Genomic DNA, 18,113 nt, shown 5'->3' on the forward strand with positions numbered 1-18,113 from the left:
GAATCATAAAACGAATTATGATTTTATAGGCTGACTTCTAATGAGGAGTATCGAACGGTAATTCAACAAGTGGCCACCAAAAAAGTATTAAGTGCATATTTGATTTTATAGTTAGGATAGTTTTGGAAGAAAATCCAATTAAGGACATCACACATTTTGTAAACCAATTACATGATGATTTTCTCAGGAATCACATTCCTTGCTTCTCATGCCAAGCATATTTCCCAAATGAAAGTTTTTCAGTTCGATCTGTCTTCTTAATGTCCTCAGGCACAAAAAGTGCACTTTTCCTTTAGCCTCGAGGCGGGTTCTAAATTTAAATTCAATCAATCAAACTAATTTTAAGATTCTCAATATTAAATTTATGAGTTCAAATTTTTACATATAAATATTTATACTTATGTCAGATGAATGGACTACACCCTACTTAGGCTATTTCCATTTCAAATAAATTAAAAACATGCTAATATCCTAAATGTTACTTCCCGAAAACAACTTCTCTATCTTCTCAAGATAAGAGTAAAAGTAGAGTACGCATATCAGACCCCAATATCTATAGGTTTACACTGAATATGTGGTTTTGAGGATTGTAGAGATGGGCATGCATTAAAGTGTGATAGTAATAATAGAGTTGAAATTGCAACTAAGTGTGGAGTGGCATGGGATGAGAGCATGGGGAATATAGGAAATGAAGATATACAGATCGATCATAGCGTGGCATGTGAGCTTTTATTTTGCTGCTTAATTCTTCACTAGAGGTTGCCCTTAATCACCAAAAACAAACCATCCATTTTTACTTTACATAATCAACATTTATCTCATCAAATACGTACGAATCTTCCCTCCCACCACTGAGGAGTGAGAAGACACAAGCACATGTTCCTCTCTCATTCATATTATGTTCACTCTGATCCAATAAATAATTAACAACATTACGTATATTAATGAAAATGCATATTATTGTCCGATCATCCTCTTTTTCCTTGCCTATATATACTACACTTGTAAATCTAATTTAACATACAAACCAAAACCTTATTGTTTAATTTCTTTCTAACACAAATAAATATAATGGCAGAAACAAACACTAAAGCTATTAAGTATAGTTTCCTTATTTTCTTCATTGTATTGCTCTTGAGTCATGAGATTTTACATGTAGAGGCAAGGCACCTCATCAAGTCTAAGCAGAAGAAGAGGGTAAACTATTATAAGCCCTCTTCTAATTTTGGGTCATCAGACCCTTCAGGGCCTGGGCATAGTCCGGGTGTGGGTCATTCAATTCAAAATTAGAAGCTTCTTATTTCTCTTTGTGATTGTGAAACAAGCAAAATGGTGTAGAAATTAATTACTACTATTATTTTAGTTGTTTGCATGTATCATAAGTAATTGCTCGTAAGTTGTGACTAATTAGTTTTTGTGTGTGTATATTTATGTATTGTTGTTTTAATTTTAACTTCAGATATTTTGAGCTAATTGTTGAAATAGTAATACTACATACTCCAAATAGTATCAAAATTAAAACCAAGGATAATCCTCGCTTGAAATAAAAATATGCATAAAATCTAAATTTCCCAATCCAACTAAGAATAATTGACGGAGAATTAATTGCACTTTGTCCAAACAACTCGACTTCTTTAACTGCAAAAAAATGTAGATGTTACAAATCTGTGCAAATTATCGTGGTGTTAAACTCAGGAGTCATAATTCATATAATGAAATTGAGATGTAACTATTGTTATTGTTGACGATAGATGGGTTCTGGACAACTACAGGCATGCACCTTTGTATTTAAGAAATAACTTCCGTTAAGATTTTAAAAAAATGAAGATGCGCGAGTGGAGAACATTATTATACCTAGGATTGGCAAAATCAAACTCAATCCGTTCAACCTGCCTAACCAATTTAAGTTTGAGAGGGTTATTCATGACCCGCTCATTCATTAGCCTAACCCATTAAAAATTGAGTTGATATATAACTCAAATTGGCTCATTAGAAATCTTGTTAAAATATTTTTAAAAAACTTTTTTCTCAATTTTATATGTTATATATAATCATAATAAATAAAGTGAAAAGGGTTAAAAATGCTCTCCGTTTATAGTTTGACTAAAAAATGTCCTTACCGTTAAAACTTTGGTTCAAAAATGCTAACTCAACTCAACTCAAGTAATTTTTGGGCAGATCAATAATATGCTAACTCAATTCATTTTGACTCGCCCAAGTTCAGGACAAGTAACTTTTGAATGAATCAATAACCCGTCTATTTATTAATTTCTGCTATTGAATATCATTCTGACCTTCAAAAATGGAATTTGATATCTTAGAATATATCTAAAACATGTGAGATTAATATTTCGTAATTTTAGACTAAACTAGACTATGATTGCTTGTGAGAAAATAAGCCGGAATAAAAATAATGTTTGAAAAGACTCTCTGAGCATTTTCTTGAGAAAAAAGTAGTGTAGCATTAAAATCTTGAGGAAGAGGCGTACAACGCTAGAACAGAACAAAATCCCTTCCCGCAATAAAGGTGGAAAATACCTTTTGGCAAGTTTTTTTAAAATATATTTTGGAGTCATATCGCAGCATAGACAACATATTCCTTCTGTATTTCTTGCTTTATTAAAAAATTCATTTATTTAAATAAGAATAAAATTGAAATAAAATAAATAATTTTTTAATTTTGTCATATACTAGTTATTTTAAAATGAAAATATGAGCTATTTTGAAACAAAGAGTTAACTATATGGCTCTAAATATGATAGAACAAAGTCAGCACGCTGGATCTGTCGACTGCATGGATTGTGCATTATACTAACAATAATTTTATTTAGCTGGTGGAAAATTCTTGGTTATATATGGAATTATATTCTTATTGCTGAACAATTTGATGATAAGCTACTATGTGAGTTGGGGATCTACTCTAACTCTAATTAATTTACCAGAATTATCGTTGAACGTAGAATCATATGACCTATATATGACCATTGCATCTACAAGTTTGATATTATGCATCATGTCACATTTTAAATCGCTTGACTATATATTTTTTTATTAATAATTGCAGATATGTGAATTTGATTTATTTTTATGAACTAAACACACCTGATGAATTCTTCTTTTAAACAAATGGTGATTGTAAAATTCAAACTCGAGACTTATTAATACTATATCATTGCAATTTGCAAATAAAAGAAAAAATTTGCTAGCTAGCGCCTAGCGGACTTCACGTTCTCATGCCTTTCTGCTTAGGTACCCAACGTCGGATGTACCTACACGTTCTTTGTGTCTTGGGGGTGGTGAAAGGGGGCGTTTGGCTATTTTATATAAAAAAAATATTATTTTAAAGCTAGTTGATTAAACTTACTAGTTACACACCCATGTGTTCAGAATTGAATAACATTGAATAAAAATAATTTTTAGCGATAATAGTTTAATTGCCGTTATTTATATATTTTTAGAAATAATTAATATTTTTAAAGTCTATAGCGATAATAAATCAAATGTCAATTTACTAATATCAATAAAGGTTTTAATACTTTTGTTAACGTATATATTTATTATCGTTAAAAACTATTTTATTATAATGTAACTACCCTCCTAATGCATGACAGAGTCGCTAGGAAGATATGTTTATACAAATGCAAAATTGCTAAACTCCAAAATGTTGACAGTAAATCTTAGTGAAAAGGACACCAAGACCACACCATATGCTATTAGTACTGTATTGTCCTCACTTTTAATTTATTTATTTTAAGGAATAAAATTGAATTGACATTTCCTAAGTGTGCGTAAAGCTGGAATCTTTTAAGTTATTATATATGAAAAGACAAAATAAGATACAGTACTACAACAGTAGTATTTCTAAGAAGAAAAAAATAATACAAAGTTGAATTTCGAGTTTAATTTGGAGTTGTGACCCTACGATTTAATTAGTAAATAATATAGAGATAGTGGTAGTTAAGTTAGTTTATGATTAAGGCACAAGGAGTCTTAAACCCCACATTGATACTTGAATTACGTTATTATTAACGATAAAGATACGCTTACTAAATTAATTGTCTATTTTTCTAGTAAAAGATACACTTTTCTTCTTCTTTTTTTGTAAAAAAATATATATTTGGAGCCGTCTCACATGGAGACAGAGATTCGTGGGTTGATTAACAAAATCAGCAAGTTGAAGCATGCGCATTAGAGAGTACGGCTTAGATTTCTGTTTTGTCCTAACATTATTTAATACTAATTCTTTTTCAATTAAGGCTAATTAAGAGATTGATCCAAGTGGGACCCATCTACTAATTGGTAGGTTGAAAGTGACAGCACACTATTATTTTCTAGTCAAACGAAAATTAGTCAAAATTAAAGTAGGGTAGTGAAACCATGGCCAGCAAAGCTAAAGTGTATTTGCTTGTTTAATTCTAATGATTTTTGGCACAGCTGTTTTTTCTTTAGCTGTATGTAAATTAAAGCCCATTTTATAGGGAAACTTCATAAGTATTCCAACCTATGCCCAAAATTTCAGAGACACACTTATACTATACTAAGGTCCTATTACCTACCAAACTTATTTCATAAATAATTTTCTTCCCCTTTTCGGCCTACGTGACACTATCAATCAGATAACTTGAAAAAATTGTCAACACGCACTGGACCCAGAAGATAGTGCCACATAGGCCAAAAAGGGGTAGAAAATTATTTATAAAATAAGTTCGTGAGGTAATAGGACCTTAGTATAGTATAAGTGTGTCTCTGAGATTTCGAGCATAGATTGGGAGTACTTATGCATTTTCCCAAAAATAATAATTATGACCATAGATAGCACTGAAAGATGAAGTTCATAGTCCAGATGTGGGTCATAAGGCTCAAAATTAACAAAAAAAAACTAGTTAGTTGACATTTTTTAAACTCTTATTTTTGTGTGTGTTATTCCTGTACAATCATAAGCTTGCTAATGTTCTATGTTGATCAAGCAAGGGAAGAAGCTACGGCTCATAGACTCAAAATCCTAATTTCACCCTTCTGATTGATTATTTATACTATATTTTTCTTATTTATTTATTGCGACTTCTGTTTAAAGAGAAGAGTGTAATATATAGAGGGGCAAACTTTGGACTAAACATGCCGCACAACAAATGGACATGAGATTAATTTTAGCAGTAACTGTAATACAAGGAGCTTCTAAATTTGTAGTGGAAAGCTAGAGGTTTGCGGCCATACACTTAAAGAGTTAAGTCATGCAACGCATATACTCGAGAGCATATGCCTCAAATATTAGTAGTGTAATAATTAATTATATTCCTTCCGACTCATTTAAATTTATGCCATATTGAGGTTAATCAAATTTTTATTTTTATATAACACATATAAATAAAGTCAAACAATATTTCATAGTACCAGTAGACATATAAATTGAATGGGAGGAAGTGTGTATATATATAATTGGAATTGGAGATTTAAGGCATTGAGGCCCAGAGGCTTTTCCAAAGAAAGGCTCGTATTGGAGTCTATATGCTCTCCCTTTTCGGCCCAAGGTACAAGTACAACATTCATTTGTTACCTTAAGAGAAGAAAGAGGAAAGCCCGTGTAATATATGTTCTGCAACTTACTTTTGTTTCGCTACTAGTCAAATACACCCTTCTTGGCTCTTGCTAGGTATTAGGTGTGTCAAAATCAGTCATAAAATTATAATCTCTTTATGTTTCGGTCCAAATTTATTCCTTCGCAAAATATGTTGGCTAATAGGATGACTAGACGAATTACGACGGATTGATTAGCTTCCATATATCGGCGGCTTGTTGGTTCCATTACCCAATACAATATCACCTTCACAATTATATATGTGCACAATTTTCTGTGTGATTGGGCTTCTAGAGGTATCAACTGAATTTGGATAGGTTAAAATAGGAGAACAATAATCCTCCCAAATGCTACTTGAGCTGGATGCAGGTCATAACCTAATTCCTCCAATTCTTACTAAGTTTTAATAAAATTATTTTTTCTTTATCATAGCTATATATAACATATCAAATAAATAAAATAACTTTTTAAAAATATTTCAACAAGATTTCTTATTAGTTAATTTGAGTTACATATCAACTCAATTTTTAATGAGTTGAACAAATAAATAAAACCTGAATGAGTTGGACAGATTAAGCGGATTGGGTTGATTTTGCCACTGGTAGCCAAACTAGGAATGGTGAGAGAAGGTGGTCCAATAATAACCAAAGGGCTTTTTAAAATCCAGCCAAGTGAAGGCGACCGAACGGCTCCTGCAAATAGGGGACCGCTCAAGCCAGCCCATTGCCAAAAAAAGTGATGGTTGTTAGCAAGAGATGACGAAAAGTAAATGCCGTGAGGATATAGTACCTAGAATCGGAGGCAGAGCCAATATTAGGTGTGTGGGGTTTAAATTTTCTTCCCTTTCCTTATTATTGAGCTCTTATTCAGTTTTGTTAGGGATTCACAAGTTATTACTTAATTTTCTAGTACAAATATAGAATCTATGGAAAAGCTACTGGGTTCGTCCGAACCCCACCTAGCTCCGCCCCTATTTAGAATATGCACGCATCATCATTGGAAGAGTGACCTTATATTTTCCAGGAAGGATTTGGTTGAGACAAATGTTGACCCTTTAGAAGGGGTCGCAAAACTACCCATAAAATTATGATTGCTCCAATTCACTATCTCTAAAAGTTGGGTTGGTGAACTGAATAGAAAGAAATTAAAATTTGATGAGCTTGAGCGATGACTCAATGTTTAACAATTCATGACCCCATCTCTGTCAAGTAATATTTGACGCCGATCATAATTATCTGCCTTTCTATTTATTAATTCATTCAAATTTGAACAACAGCATATGAAAAATTATATTGAGATCAATTTTTAGGCAAAGTTTTTTAGGCGTGGGTAGAATTGAGGCATTAAATGACACTCATTCTTATATTTTCTTTGGCAATATAACTAACTTTAGAAGAAATTATTCTCCTCTCATTAATTTTGTTGAATCCTCAATGTCTTCTCTTACTTCTTTTAAAATCCAGAACATGCATAATGTAGGTACTTTTAGCAAGTGAGGGATGACACCATAGCCTTTGTACGAAAACATTCTTTCATACTTAAAAGTCATTAACTTCTACCATTCAATAATTGAAGACTTTCTTTAATGTCCTCAATTATTAGTGGATACCTAATTTACACCTACAACTAGTAACTAAAACTATAGTCCATGCTGCCAATTAGAAAATTATTTTTCAAAGAATTTATGAAGTTGCGGACTTTTAATTTATTAATTAATGATGTTGAAATTCGATTAGGTTGTTAGCAAGTAGTTAGTAGTAGCTAAATAGACACCAACAAATACTACTGGGTCCTGGGACAAGGCAGCTACTTGTGAATTGTCATAGTTAATTAGTTATTCTCTTCTCTCAACTTATTCGAAAAAATCCGTTCCCAAAAAAATGTGAGCTTTTTATAATAAGAAATGTTTAAACTTCAAAATTATTCATTTTACCTTAATGAAATATTTCCTCAATTCATTTTTACTTGTCACTTTTGACATATCAAGAAAATACAATTATTTTTCTATCTTTTATCCTTAGCAAATCATTTTTCAAGATCTAATATTAAACATCAACTAATAGGAGTAATTTGTAAAATACTTATATCAATAATTATTTTCTTAATGGATGTGTCAAGTCAAACAATGACAAGTAAAAATGAAAAAATAGAGTAATTTATAGCTATGCAAGTGGTCAAAGAGACAACAAAACATAATTAGCTTTTGAAATTTGGTAAAATTTTTGTATTAAAATCAAATGATGTCACATAAATTAATTGCGACAGAGGAGCAAGAGGATGATGAAAAATACTGTAGCAAATTATCCAATATCAAAATCATATTTTTGAGTTCTGAAGATAAAGCGTGTATATTAGGCAAATAGACATATAAAGTCTCGGCTATCATTAATTATATTTTGTGCTGCTCTCATTAGTAACCACCGTAAATATGAAGCATTATTTTATGGAGTATAATAGTGCAGCCATTCATGGTGACGACAACGACAACAAATAGTATCAGAATTTAGGAAAAATAGTATGTACGTAAACTTTATATTTCTATTGATAAAAAATATCGATTGAAAACAATTTGGAAATCACGACAAAAACTTCTTCTGTCCAATATAAGTTGATTATCTTATTAAAAATAGTTAGGCCATATTAATTGATCACTTTATTAAATTAACGTTGAATAAAATGCAAACGAAATGACTTACTAGCCACAGTATATCCCGACAGAACCATTAATTAAAATTTTCCTATATTACCCTTGCAATTAATTCTTTTTTAAAGTGTTCACATTTATTTGTAAAATCTCAAGAAGTTTTTTAAGGGATGAATTATTATTATTTATCATTTTTTAATATGTGTGTAAAAAGGAAAGTAATCAACTAATATGAAACAAAACTAATAAGAAAGCACGGAAAATAATAAGGAAGTAAAAAAGCTAAGTATGGAAAATTAAGGAAGACAATGCATTATGCTAAAGGGATTGCATGATAACGTGACGCAATATTATATAGAAATTGACCAATAAAGTTAAATTATTTGCCAGTAGTTGCTTAGTTGGAGATATATATTTCTAACATGAAAAAAGAAGAAGAATACTTGACAATTACTGATCAAAATGATTAAAAAAGAAGAAAGACGAAAAGTAAATTTAGCACAGTTGTTCACACCAAATTAAATGAAAGTGATGATACATTATTTTAGCATAAAATACAATAGGAATGAGTCTTATTAACATGTTCAAAAGTAGTTTTGGCTTTCTCCCCATATTTTTGGAAGTTTGCTCCTTAAGAGGAAAAGTTCTGACACCATTAATCTTGTGTTTCAACTGTTAATTTTATTAATTAGATAGAGATCGGGCCAGCTGGGAGAAGTGGGAGCAATCTTGCTTTATCACAAATATTCATTAATCAATATTTTACTTTATGGAGGCATTAGCGAATCAATATATTAACGGAGCGTAATGTTGAATCAAATCAAAATAATCATGGATTAAAAAAAAAGACAAATTAATTAAAACGAAGGTAGAAGAGTATGTTTTTATAATATGAAATGGTTTATGATCACATTATGTCATTATCGGATTGCAGAGAGGTACGATTATAAACTGATAAGGGCACATGTGCACAATCAATATGTTTCAAAGCTGAAAATGGACAAGCATGGGATATGCTTTCACGTGCTTTGCTCAATATAATTATAAAGTAATATTTACTCCAATATACAACTACCTAGTTTTTGAATCCGGCTCTTCTCTATTTCTTTTCTCTCTATTTTCCCTAAGTTCTAACTTGGATTGGAGACACATGTCATAGTTTAAAATTAATGATTGAGATCTAATTGATTAAAGTAAAGTCCTAACCATAGTTATTTACTTCCATATATTTACTTCTTAAATATTTTTGCATTATATTTTTCCTAAATATATTTTAAAAAATTCTTTAATGCCCTGCATTCATATATAAAACTATTACAAATTATTTTTACTTTTTCTAAAAAAATTATAATAAAGTTAAAACATTTTTATTATTCTAATAGAGTATTAAGAGCTACGATGTCTATAGAGCAATATGGACTCCATTTAGGGAGTAAGAGAGAATTTAAAGTTGAGTGACAATTTATTTTACTCCTAACATTAGAAGAAAAAAACATTAGGTCACAATTTTTTATTTTTTATTTGGAAAATATTATTTGAGAAATGGCAAATGTTAGGGAAAAAAGTAAAAATCAGCAAAAAATTACTCAAGTAATTAAGAAAATAATTTTTAAAAATATATTTAGGAAAAATATAATGTAAATCTAGGATTGTTGGATTGCAAAAATATTTAAGAAGCAAATATATGAAAATAAATAGGGTTATAACTATGGCTAGGAATTTACTTTAATCAATTAGATCTCAACCATTAATTTAAACTATGACATGTGTCTCCAATCCAAGTTAGAACTTGGGGAAAATGAAGAGAAGAGAAATGGAGAGGAGCCGGATCCCTAGGTTTTCATCTTTGTCAACCTGTGCTATTTTTAATGCATCGATCCGGACTGCCTTCAACCGTATCATTGAAACACTACTCATATGAGAAGCAATAAATAAATTAGTAATTATTAATTATATCATGAATAAATAAAAATAATTTTTCTAATATAATTAATAAGTAAAAGTAAGCAAAGTATTTGCCATTTCTTTTGGATTATTATATTGCATAAGGAGTTTAGTGTACTTAGTTGGCACATAATATTTGTTATAATCAATTGATAGAAACATAATAATCAATATAATTCTAAAACTGTCGTTTTAATTTACTACAAATTTCTTTGATTAATTAATTAGTAGATGTACTATATAATACCACACTGCCTCCAACTGTGACACCCATGAAAAGTTTATCACTTACCTACGTAATTTTTGTAACCTACAAAACGGACAAATATTGAAATATGTGCAGTTAATTACCCAAAATAGTACTCCCTACAAATACTAATCTTCTTCAACAAGCATTTATAATGAATTTGGTACTACGTACACATATATAAAGCTGTTGTCTACTTGAAGTGCTTTACTACTTTTTTTACCGTAATTTTTGTGACAAAATCAATTTACATACGTACAATAATAATTACCCTTGAGAAAAAAATTATTCCGAAAAGTATTGGAATTTGGCATTACTTGCTTTCAAATACTCTATGAGTACTTTATTTGCTACTTGGGACCAAGAGTTTTTATATTCCCATTACTTCCTCCATTTAAAAAAGAATGACCTCCTTTTCTTTTTAGTTTGTTTAAAATGGAATGATCTCTTTTCTTTTTTGATAACATTTTACTTTCAGCTTTCCACGTGACATGTTTAAGACCACAAGATTAAAAGACAATTTTATACATTTGACATAACTTTAATTTAGAACCACAAGATTCAAAAGTCTATTTTATTTTCTTAAACTCCGTATCAAGTCAAACTAGATCACTCTTTTTGAAACAGAGGGAATATTATTTATCTAACACCTATTTGTAGCTACCAGCTTCATAAAACTTGGTTTTTCATTACTTATTTATTGTGTTGAACAAATCGTTAAGAAAATTTTATGAGAAAGAGGTACATTATTTTTTAGGATTGTATGTAGCAGTGACAATTGCATTTTGGGCATCAATTAATTAAACTTCTTGTTATACTATCTTCTGAAACATGTTCGCCCTATGCATTTTTTGCTCAGAAAGTCACTCAACTCTGGTTATTAACTGAAAAGTCACCCAACTATGAGTTTTTTTCTCAGAAAGTCACTCAACTATGAGTTCTTTTCTCAGAAAGTCACTAAACTTTGATTTTTAACTCAAAAGTCACCTAACAATGATTGTTTTACTTACAAAGTCACTCAACTATGAGTGTTTTATTTACAAAGTCAATTAACCAATTTAATTGATTTTTCATTAAAATTTACCGACATAAATTTTACTTTTAACCAAAATTATAAGAAATAAAAAGATATTTTATTTGCAAACATTTCGCTACTACCAAACTAATCAACACTCAAATTGGAAACAAGTTATATTATTTGGATTATCATATGCTTTCCAAAGCAGATTAGCTTAAAGATCACAAGTCACAACAGAGTCGATCAGTTCCTTATCTTTGCTTCTTGGTTTCTTATTATTTTTTTGAAGAAAAAAAAATTAGATGCAAATCGAGTAGTTATTTTGTATCATCACTTACTAAATTATATAAATGAATATCTTTTTATTTCTTAAAATTTTGGTTAACTTTTTTTTTTTATGTTAATAAATATTAATGAAAAAATAAATTAAATTGGTTTAATGACTTTGTAAGTAAAATATTCATAGTTGAGTGACTTTGTAAGTAAAACACTCATAGTTAAGTGACTTTTGAGTTAAAAATCAAAGTTTAGTGACTTTCTGAGAAAATAACTCATACTTAAGTGACTTTATGAGGAAAAAATTCATAGTTGAGTGACTTTTGAGTTAAAAATCAAAGTTGAGTGACTTTCTGAGAAAAGAACTCATAGTTGAGTGACCATCTGAGATATTTTCTCCAATATTTTGACATACAAAGAATCAAATTCAATTGAAAACATTATCCAAAGATATGTCGTTTTTTTTTTTAAAAAAAAAACTTAGAATCTGGTGCTTACTATCCAAAGATAGTAACAAAAGCATTACTATTGTTAAATTAGATCTTAGGCCTAACTCACACCCCAAAAGCTAGCTCAAAGGGAGGAGGATTGCTCAAGCTTTATAAGGGGTCCACTCATCTCATTAACCACCGATGTGAGACTTTTGTCATTCTTTAATGCCCCACCTCAAGCCCAATGCTTAGCATCTGGTGCGTGGGCAATTTTTTATTTTGGGGGCCCCAACATCGGGTGAGACGGGCCCTGCTCTGATACCATGTTAAATTAGATCTTAGGCCTAACTCACACCCCAAAAGCTAGCTCAAAGGGAGGAGGATTGCCCAAGCTTTATAAGGAGTCCACCCATCTCATTAACCATCGATGTGGAATTTTTGTCATTCTTTAACAACTATTATTTAGTCCATATGGATGCCGTCACGTCCATGAAATTAAAACAGCCAAAAAAGTAAGAAAATGAGAGGTGCAGGTCCTAGATAAATATATATATTGATAAGAGCTGGATAGAATATATATGCAACTCAATGTTGGCCAGCTGAAATAATAGATTGATCTAGTGGCAATCGAATATATGCCCACAAAAACAAAATGAAAGAAACAAGAATAAAACAATACTATTTCTTAATTCCATATATATATTCAATATTTATTTTGAGTGTCTATCGATTTTTTATTAATAATAATTTCATGTTACTCCTAATATAAAACTTACAATATGTGTTAAAAATTCTGAGTTGTAAAAATAATTCCACCTGACCTTCACTTTCTTCGTCCATATTCGTTTGTTGCCTTATTTTATACTGACAAAAGTGCTCTGCCCCTTTCCTCTTCTTGGACTCCATGCTTTCTGTTGTTTATTTATTACGATACGTCCATATTCCTTGATCGAACAGGCACGTTTTTTAAGACGTATACAAAGATTTGTATAGTTTAAAAATAAATAAAATTTTAAAATATATATATTTTTTGCTAAATAAGTGAGAAACAATATTGAACATTTACAAATAAAAAATAATTTATTTAAAAAACTTATTAAAAAGGAAAGTGTGTCGAGGGAAAGTAGTAATTTAGTGATGGGAAGCAATCTTTTAATCTTATACAATTGGTATTAGTTTAAAACTCACGTATATGGTAAGAATAATTAGTTTTTGTTAGTAGGTCTTTATTTTATTCTGCTTCACTAATATTTAAGGGTGTCAATGGGACGGTTCAGTCGATTATTTTTAAAAAATTATATCATACCAACTTTTTGGGTATTATATAATGTATAACATATATTTACATATACATAAGGTTATTCGGTTCCGTTCGGAAATTTTTCAGTTTTTTACAAAAATTAAAAATACCATCCCAATTGTTTGGGATGGTTAAACACTTAGACAAAAATCCACGGTTTTATTGAAAAAATGACATAAATCGATTCGATTAAGGTCGATCAATTTTTCATATTCTTTTGACACCCCTACTTATAATATTGTTAGCCGATTCGAATCAGGTATTATTTTTATTAGGTAAAACTCATTAAAACCATTAATTTATATGTGTGCTGATCAATTAACCCACTACAAAAGAAAGCACAAAGTATTTCTTATTTCATATACTGAAACTCAAGACCTTTATTTCAAGTTTTTAACCATTCATCTCATCTATCACAGAGAAATGGATGAATATAGCCTTTTATTAAAGAATAATTCAGCAGAGGCTTTTTTTGATGTTATTTTTATAGTTCTTTTATATATATATATAAAAAAATCTTTTGAGAAAAGGGCATAAAACTCATTGATGGTAGCTATTGTTACCATTATTTGTATATTACTCATAACTCAAGCTATTTCCACTCCAATAATTGGATGAATAAGAGAATATATTTGTTCAGTATGAAAAAAAATCCTTTGAGCACTATTCAAACATTTTCTTGAATGAGTTTTATAGGTACAAATTTAAAATAATCAATTCCAACACCAATACGTACAAATTTAAAATTAATCAAACTCTAACGCGAATATTATATGAAGCAATAAAAAAACAGAGATGCTTCCCCACTCTGTTCTAGTTCCCCCAATCCCACTACTCTTTTTTCTCTGTATCACCCTTTAACTTTCCCGCTCTCTCTTCTCTTCCTCTCAAGTTTCTTTCTTTCTCTCTCTATATCTCATGCTTGTGCTTTTTATGTATGTCTTCTTCCACCTCTCTGAATTTCTTATTCTTTTCTTCAAAATCCTTAGACTGGTCTTTGTCTGAAATTTACCTTATAAACTTCGACACCACCATTTTCAAGAAAATAAAAAGAGATGAACAATAGATTCCGACCATCTCTACACCCCAAAAAAGTTCCTTTGAATCCTCAAAAGGTGAGTTCTTCCACTTTCCAAAAATCCCAAAATTTTCTTCTCTCTGACTTTGATTATGCTAAATTATTGAGATTTCTCTTCTTTCTTGTCCCCTTTCCTCCTTTTACTTTTTCTTCCTTTATTTGGCCATTGTCTTGAATAATACTACACAATCTTTGGATCCAATTTCTGAATGGGATGCTTTACTCATATTCTCAATACCCCTTTTAATTACACATCTAATTTATCTCACTTATTAAATTCAACCTGAAAAGTTTGTTAAATCTAATTCTTGATAGGAGAAGAAGATGGAAATACAGCAAAACAAATTCTTGTCTGTAGAGAAGCCCAGAGTTAATCGGCGTCAAGCTGCTAAAGAGAGAAAATTAGCCTTACTTCAAGATGTATTCTTATCTTAATGCTCTAAATTCATAAAATTAAAATTTTCATTTTTTGCCTTGAGGTTTTAAAACTTTCTGATTTTTCGCGTTCAAATTGGCAGGTTGATAAGCTAAAGAAGAAGCTGAGGCATGAAGAAAATATCCACAGAGCATTGGAAAGAGCTTTTTACAGACCTTTAGGAACTCTACCTCGCCTTCCTCCTTATCTTCCCAAATATGTTAGTACTTGTGGTTCAATTGAAATTTCATATGATTTTTTTCGTGTTTTCGTTCTGAAAATATTGAGTTCAATTGAATATGCATGGTAAATGAATTGATTTGTGTGATGACAATAATGCAGACATTAGAGCTTCTTGCTGAAGTAGCTGTTTTGGAAGAAGAAGTGGTCCGGCTTGAGGAACAGGTTGTTAATTATAGACAAGGTCTCTATCAAGAAGCAGTTTCCACATGCTCAAGGCTAAATACGGACGATAATCATTTGTCTGATTCATGCCCTCAGAGACATGGTAAAATTTCTAAGCAAAGACATTCAAGATCATTTTCCATGAGTGAAGTCAATCTCGGATCATCCGTGCCACAGTCTTCTCTTTCTCTAGATAGGAGTGCTTCAAGTAGAAAGTTGTTTTTAAAAGAATCAGTGTTTGGTAGCTCGAGAATTAGCTATGATGTAACATCAAATAGCAGACAAGCTGTCATGAAGAATTGCAATGACTCATTGATAGATGGCCTACGAAAAGAGAATCACTCGGCTGATAGTTGTACTAAGGATAAACCATCTCCACAGAAGCAAGTCAGCACGATAAAAACTTTGTTAGTAAGGCCTCCTGTTAAGCCTGAATCAATCAGCAAAATAGCAGATGTTAGGGTTCAGGTATATACCATTAGGCAACCAGCAAGAAAGTTAGCATTTGATGCTTCACGTGCGAATTGATCTTATTATAATTCTATCTGTTCAGTGCAGGGTTGTAGAACAAGCACAAGAGAGTTATTTAGCTTCTTCAGATGAACGGGAATTGGAAGCTGAAAGCACAGAAAACAAAATATCTGAAGACATTTTAAAGTGCTTGTCTAGCATCTTATTAAGGTTGAGCACATCTAAAGGGAAGATAGCTAATACAGAATCTTTTCGCTCTTTAGGAGCAAAAGTCTTGAATGAAAGGGAGTTGCAAGATCCGTATTGCATCTGCTCAGAACAAAGGAAGCAAGATATTGGCGAATACGGATATATACTCACTATAGATGCTAACTCTGTTAATCTAAACCGGAAAATGAATGCTTCGTTTCTGATTCACAGACTTAAGTAAGTTCAGGCTCTCTACCATTTTCTAGTAATTATGATTAAGAAGTCAGTATATTTGCATGTCCTTATCGTGTTCTTTACATTTCAAACGTAAGGATTCTCCTTGGCAAGCTATCATCTGTGAAATTAGAGGGTTTGACTCATCAACAGAAGTTAGCATTCTGGATAAACACATACAATTCATGTGTGATGAATGTAAGTGGCCTATGTTATACCCAAAAATCAATTCATATTATACTCGATTTAAGAAATAATTCCTTGTCATGAATCTGTCAGGCATTTATAGAGCATGGTATTCCAGAGACTGCTGAACAAGTTGTATCACTAATGCAAAAGGCAAGTTACTCAGTCACTATAATCCATGCTTCGTATATTGCTGATGCTACAATAATTGATCCATTTCTCCTCGTTGAAGTTGTAATGGGTCAGTTAAAAGTATATGCGGTGTAGGTTTTCCTGATACTGTGGCAAATGAACTCCGGAATCTATTTAACTTTCTGAATGAATTTCATCAGGCAACAATTAATGTGGGAGGGCATTTTCTAAATGCAATCATGATTGAGCACTTTATCTTGAGGCTACCGTACCACTTAAAATATGTAAGTTACCTTTCGATGTTCCTTAATCTGTTCTGCAGTTGTGTGAGCTTAGAGCAATTCTTTTTAAATTTTTCTTTCATTCAACAAACTCTTAAGCTATTTTCCATCACTTGAAAGACCTGTTCAAAGTCGGCAAAAGACACTGAGCTGAAGGTTCGGAGCGTTTTTGGCTTGGAGTGGTCTGAACCTCTCGTCACATTTGCACTCTCCTGTGGAAGTTGGTCCTCCCCTGCAGTAAGTTTACCGGCCACTTACATAGCCTTGCTTTACAATTCATTTTCCTGTGCTGGAAACTTCAAAAAGTATAGCTTTCTGAATGTCTACAAACAGAAATCAGGTCATTTCACAAAATTAAGAAGTAAAAAAGCATAATGGTTGAGAAAAGAATTCTCGCAAATTAAAGAATAAGCATAAGGTCATAAGGTGTATAATGAGTTGGTCAATCATTCATCTCCTGAAGTCTCTCAGAGCTTTAAACTCCGTGCTAACATAATGTTTCAAGTCTCGACATTATGTCCAAGTAATTCTAATTGTATGTTGTGATCTTTTCCATACCGAAGGTGAGGGTTTACACTGCATCTCAAGTTGAAACTCAGTTGGAAACAGCAAAAAGAGATTACTTACAAGCAGCAGTTGGTATTTCAGCAACAAATAAGCTCATTATCCCCAAGTTGTTGGATTGGTATCTTCTTGATTTTGCAAAGGACTTGGATGCATTACTTGATTGGGTGTGCCTCCAGCTACCAGATGAACTTAGAAATCAAACTATGAAATGCCTTGAGAGACGAGGAAGAGAACCCCTTTCACAATTAGTTCAAGTAATGCCTTACAATTTCAGCTTCAGGTACCTCATACACCAATAAAATATTGCTTCCACTAGTTCCAGAGTACTAGCTCAGAAGACAGAATACTAGTAAAGGAACTGTCTGAGAAGCATAACATTTCAGAGGGATGTGTTAATGGAACTAATGATGGTCATTGATATTGTTCCAGATAACAGTATAGGATTGTAGCAAATTCAATTCTTTGTATCTCTTAGACACCTACGTTAATAAACTCGACGAGATCATTATCTCTAGAGTAAGCAAAAATGTTGCTTGCTGAAACACAGGTTGTGGAATCAGAGTATATGTGATGTGATTATTTGTAGAGTTAAATTCTGCAGCCAAGGTTGTGTCTCATTCAACTACACTATTTTGGTCAGTGCCATTGTACATTACTGTCTCAAATTTGTTTTGAGTCGACTTTTTATTTGGTTGTACAATTTTTCAAATATTTTACAAC

At 31.4% G+C, this 18,113-nt stretch overlaps 1 protein-coding gene across 1 annotated transcript; it reads left to right on the forward strand.

Annotated features, from left to right (window-relative positions):
- The first annotated feature begins 14,252 nt into the window (after nucleotides 1–14,252).
- On the forward strand, nucleotides 14,253–18,015 carry LOC102586986 (uncharacterized). The gene is made up of 10 exons (XM_006338148.2): nucleotides 14,253–14,550; nucleotides 14,829–14,933; nucleotides 15,032–15,148; nucleotides 15,271–15,801; nucleotides 15,887–16,230; nucleotides 16,326–16,425; nucleotides 16,507–16,566; nucleotides 16,746–16,829; nucleotides 16,947–17,063; nucleotides 17,390–18,015. The coding sequence occupies exons 1-10, from the start codon at nucleotides 14,491–14,493 to the stop codon at nucleotides 17,690–17,692; spliced, it is 1,821 nt and encodes a 606-aa protein (XP_006338210.1). The 5' UTR covers nucleotides 14,253–14,490; the 3' UTR covers nucleotides 17,693–18,015.
- The last annotated feature ends 98 nt before the right edge of the window (nucleotides 18,016–18,113 follow it).

This window comes from Solanum tuberosum, unplaced genomic scaffold (assembly GCF_000226075.1).
Source record: "Solanum tuberosum cultivar DM 1-3 516 R44 unplaced genomic scaffold, SolTub_3.0 scf00004, whole genome shotgun sequence".
NCBI classification, from domain to species: Eukaryota; Viridiplantae; Streptophyta; class Magnoliopsida; order Solanales; family Solanaceae; genus Solanum; species Solanum tuberosum.